This window comes from Palaemon carinicauda, chromosome 29 (assembly GCF_036898095.1).
Source record: "Palaemon carinicauda isolate YSFRI2023 chromosome 29, ASM3689809v2, whole genome shotgun sequence".
NCBI lineage: Eukaryota > Metazoa > Arthropoda > Malacostraca > Decapoda > Palaemonidae > Palaemon > Palaemon carinicauda.
In genome coordinates, this window is record NC_090753.1 from 20,442,278 (window position 1) to 20,447,197 (window position 4,920).

General features: G+C 37.7%; 1 protein-coding gene across 1 annotated transcript; it reads left to right on the forward strand.

Annotated features, from left to right (window-relative positions):
* The first annotated feature begins 2,826 nt into the window (after positions 1–2,826).
* LOC137622430 (uncharacterized) lies at positions 2,827–4,015 on the forward strand. The gene is made up of 3 exons (XM_068353040.1): positions 2,827–3,016; positions 3,120–3,489; positions 3,580–4,015. The coding sequence occupies exons 1-3, from the start codon at positions 2,827–2,829 to the stop codon at positions 4,013–4,015; spliced, it is 996 nt and encodes a 331-aa protein (XP_068209141.1).
* The last annotated feature ends 905 nt before the right edge of the window (positions 4,016–4,920 follow it).

Below are 4,920 nucleotides of genomic sequence, written 5' to 3' on the forward strand. Positions count from 1 at the left end.
AACTATAATCTTAAACTGCTTATATTAATCTGGGTACTTAATTGTTGTTGCCTGCTCATATGGTTAAAAGAAATCAAAATGAGTGAATTACCTCCTCACATATTTAAAAGAAATCAAAGGAAGGGGCTATTTAAAACAAAACTGAATTAACTTCTCAGGTAGCTAAATTTAAATTGAACACTTGTGCTTGAAACAACTCTGGCTACAATTTATATGGAAATGAAATATATGAAAATTATATGGAAATGTTTACCAGATATACATAAACTAATACTAATTATAACATAAATATTCAAAACTAACTGTCAACACCCATATATACTTAAAACCGCATAAAAGTGGTATTTACAAACATATACCAGTGTGTAATAAGAACAACTAAATTTCAGTAATTTTGCGTAATTCACTGAAATTTTTGTCATTTTGCGAAATCCCCAAGTTAATCACTCATTTCACGAAATGCCTAAAATTTTTAGGCATTTCGTGAAATGGCTGGTTACACAGTTTGCCTGTAACATAGAGATTGATGAATCTACAATAGAAATATATGTAAATACACACACCACACACACATATATATATATATATATATATATATATATATATATATATATATATATATATATATATATATATATATATATATATATATATATATATATATATATATATATATGTGTGTGTGTGTGTTTGTGTGTGTGTGTGAGTGTGTGTGTGTGTGTATTTATATATATTTCTATTGTAGATTCACCAGTCACTGCATCATGTACCTGCATGAATAAAGTGCTTCTATACTCATCCCTCAAGTAATAAATATAAACCTCCCACCGCAATAGTGAATAAGCATAGATCATCAACAAACATGACTGAAGAACTTGCGAAAAGAACTGTGACACGACGTGAGTGTAAAGCTGCAGTAACCCGTCATATCAATAAAGTTGAAAGATTAATGGCAGAACGCAAGCCAGATTTAGTAAAGGAAGAGACAGAAAAATTATAATTGGGCATTTGAGAGATTTGAGGAGGCCTATGAGGCCCATCATGCCCTCCTCAAGAATTTAGAGGAATGTGATGCCGATGATCAAAACTTCTTCAAGTCAGAGGAAATGTACTCTGAAACATTGGGGAAGGTTTATGATTGGCTGGATTCCAAGCAGGAGTCAAGATCAGCATCACCTGTTAATACTGAATTTCCACGTCAGTGAATGCACTTGGGAGTGAAGTCTTGGGGCTTGTAACTCTTCCAAAAGTAGAGATTGAGAGCTTTGATGCCAATCCTATCAAATATCACTAGTTCATTGCTATTTTCGAGGAATCAGTCGAAAAGATCACAGCTGATGATAGATTGCAGTATACCAAGGGTAAAGCCCATGAGGCATTATATCCTTGCATTATGAAGAGGGAAGGAGGCTATCAAGAAGACGAAAATATTTTAAAGAAACGTTTTGGTGATTAGCACTTGATACGAGAGAGGGTCATCAACAAGTTGAAACAGGGGAAGACAGCCAGTACTCCAGATGAGCTGCGGAATTTGGCAGACGAGCTCTCTAACACCTTGATGACTTTGGACCTGTTGAGGAAGACATATGAGATTGATAGCCAGATGTTAATTATTGAAGTACTTGCTCGCTTTCCTCTCTATATTCGTAATAGATGGAAGAAATGAGCTGTTGGTGTAAAGAGAAGCCAAGGAGAATATCCAAACTTCAAGGGCCTTGTGAGCTTCATGGAGAGAGAAGTAGATGAGGCTACGGATCCTATGTACGGTAATATTGGTGTTAAAATGCGTGATGAGAATTCAAAATTCAAGAAGAATAGCACTACCTCTCAATCCTCATTTGGGACTGGAACCTTTGAGCATCCACCATGTGTGCTGTGTTCTCAGGACCACAAATTAGGGCACTGTGATCAGTTTAAGAATATGAAACCTTCAGAAAGAGTTAAACTTGCACGAGACAAAAAAAAAAAAAAAATGTGCGAAAATTGCTTGTATTCAAATCACTTAACTATATATTGTAAGAATCCATCAGTTTGTAGTGTAGCAGGCTGTGGTAAAAAAGCATTCCAAATTTCTTCATACTTCTCTAGCAAATAACCTTCAGAGGAATGATGAAAATTGAAGTGTTGTCAATGCCAGTAGTACAGATGACATAGCAGAATACCAAGTGTTTATGCCTGTAGTGTCTGTTCTTGTAAATAAGCCTTACCAAACTACTGCCTTATTAGTGACTTGATCAAATCTTTTGGTATCAGTGGTGCAGTTAAAGCATATAAGCTTAATACAATGAGTAAGGCTAATGAAGATGTATCTTCTATGATTGTTAACATGTCTATTTCCTCGGTTGACAGTAAAAAATTAATTAATCTCAATAATGTTTTTATTGTTGACAGAATTCCAGTCAAGTCACCGTCGATTAATGTTTCATTATTTCCCCACCTGGTCCTCTTGGTGGTGAATTTGTGCATATTCTGATCAGCCAAGATCACGCAGAGGCCCTGGCACCATTGGAGGTATGGAAGAGTAAGAGAGGTAAACCCTTTGCGGTATGTACCATATTGGGGTGGACATTTTATGGTCCAGCTCAGGTTGTCAATCAAGTTGGTCGAAGTATAGTTTCCCATTTGGTAAGCACCAAAGCTTAAATTGGTTCAGACTTCAATGGATTGTGGAATATTGAAAATGATGGTATTTCAGATAATGTTTCCTGGTCTTTGGAAGACAGGGAAGTTATAAATTTGTGGGATCGTGAGTGTATATTGGTAAATGGATGTTATCAAATTCCTATCCCTTGGAAGTTTGATATTCAGGTTTCCAACAATTAGATAATGGCTTTATCCAGGTTGAAAGCAACTAAAAGAAGTCTTATGAAGAGGGGTCTATTTGCTCAGTGTGATGGTGAGATGCAGAAGTTGATATCGAAGGGATATGTAGAAGGTGTGTTCACAAATGTCAGTATCCCTGGGACTAAAGTGTGGTATTTGCCGCATAAGGCTGTAGTGTCCGACAAAAAAAAAGGTAAGATTCGTATAGTTTTCGATTTTGCAGCCAAGTTCGATGGTGAAGCATTGAATGTTAAGTGTCTCTAGGGGCCAAATTTGACTAACAATTTTTTTTTAAGATCTTCTGAGATTCCGTGAACATGCATATGCAGTAACTGCTGATATAGAGGCAATGTACTATCAGGTGGTCATACTAAAGGAGGACAGTGATGCTTTGCGCTTCATTTGGCTCAACAATGCAGGAGAAATTGTTCATTATAGAATGACTCGTCACGTATTTGGGGGCGTATGGTGTTCATCTAGTTCTGCTGATGCACTTGGGCATATATTGGTAGACAATGTGGATGTTCCTCCATTAGTTTCGGATACCATAAAACGATCTTTTTATGTCGATGATTGCTTGAAATCTCTTCCCTATAAGAGTTTGGTTTCCGAGATGGTTAAAGGGACTACTGAAGTGCTAAGCAAGGCTCGATTTCGTCTCAATACGTTCGCCATTAATGATGATTAATTACTGATTTTGGTTCCAGTACAAGAGAGGGCAAGTGAGGTTGAATTCCTTTAAGATTTTGATTGCAGGGCTCTCGGCATTACATGGGATGTTGCAGGTGATGAGTTGTTCTTCAGGGTCAATCTGGCCCAAGAGTGTGATACTAAGGTGACTCGTAGGAAGATTTTGAGTATGTTGGCTTCCATATATGACCCTCTTGGATTAGTGAATCTGATTACAGTCAAGGGAAAGCTGTGGTTGCAAGAAGCTACCATTTGCAAATTGTCTTGGGATGATTCCGTCCCTGAAGGCTTAGCCCGCAAGTGGTCACAATGGTATTGTTCTCTTGATGGTCTCAGGGAGATTAGGATTTCAAGGTATATCAAACCAATTAAATTCAATAATGCAGCATTAAAACTGCGTCATTTTTCTGATGCCAGTCAGGTTGCATATGGATGTTCAAGTTACTTATGGAGAACGAACCAAGCAAGGGAGATTCATGTGGCTCTTATGGTTAGCAAATAGAAGGTGGCTCCAATAGAGTCTATGACAATTCCACGTTTGGAGTTGCAAGCAGCAGTGCTGGCTGCAAAAATGGATGACACACTCCGTAGGAAATTAGGTCTTGATCTTGATCCGTCCTATTCTGGACTGATAGCGAGATTATGTTAAGGTATATATCAAATGAATCTCGTTGCTTTAATGTGTTTGTAGGCAACATGATGAGTCTTATCCAGCAGCTCACTAAACCTGAACAGTGGTCTTTTGTCCAAAGTGTCAAAAATTCAATGGATCTTTTTACAAGAGGATTATTCCCTGGAAGTCTTAAAGTTAATTAGTGGTTTCAAGGGCCAGAATTTCTCCATAATCATAAAGTGCAATGGCATTCAGTGCAAGAATTTAGTGATATCTCGATTGATGTTGCTGACCCTGAGGTTCGAGGTGGAAATTGTCTCTTGGATTGCAAGGAGAATGATACGTTGGGCAAGCTCTTTTCCTACTATTCGAGTTGGTATTCTTAAAAACGTGCAGCAGCTTGGCTGTTGCATGTCATAATAGTCCTTAAAAGGGGTAAAAATAGCAATGTTGAACAGTGTCTGACTGTAGAACAACTTCGAATTGCTGAAGCTGCCCTTTTGAGATATGTTCAAGGGTAGACGTTATGCCAGTGAGATTAAGTCGTTTTTAGAAGGGCGTGGTTTTGGTAAGTCTAATACTATAGGTTCTCTAGATCCAGTTCTTGATAGTGATGGAGTAATTAGAGTTGGAGGAAGGCTGAAACGTGCAAGAGTGTCCAAAGATTTCCTAAGTCCATATCTGGTTCCCCATGATCATCCGATCGCCAAGTTCATTGCCAAGGATTTCCACAATATTGCACATTATGGAATTGAATGGGTCACTTGTGAGATTCGTAAAAAGTAAGGGGTTAC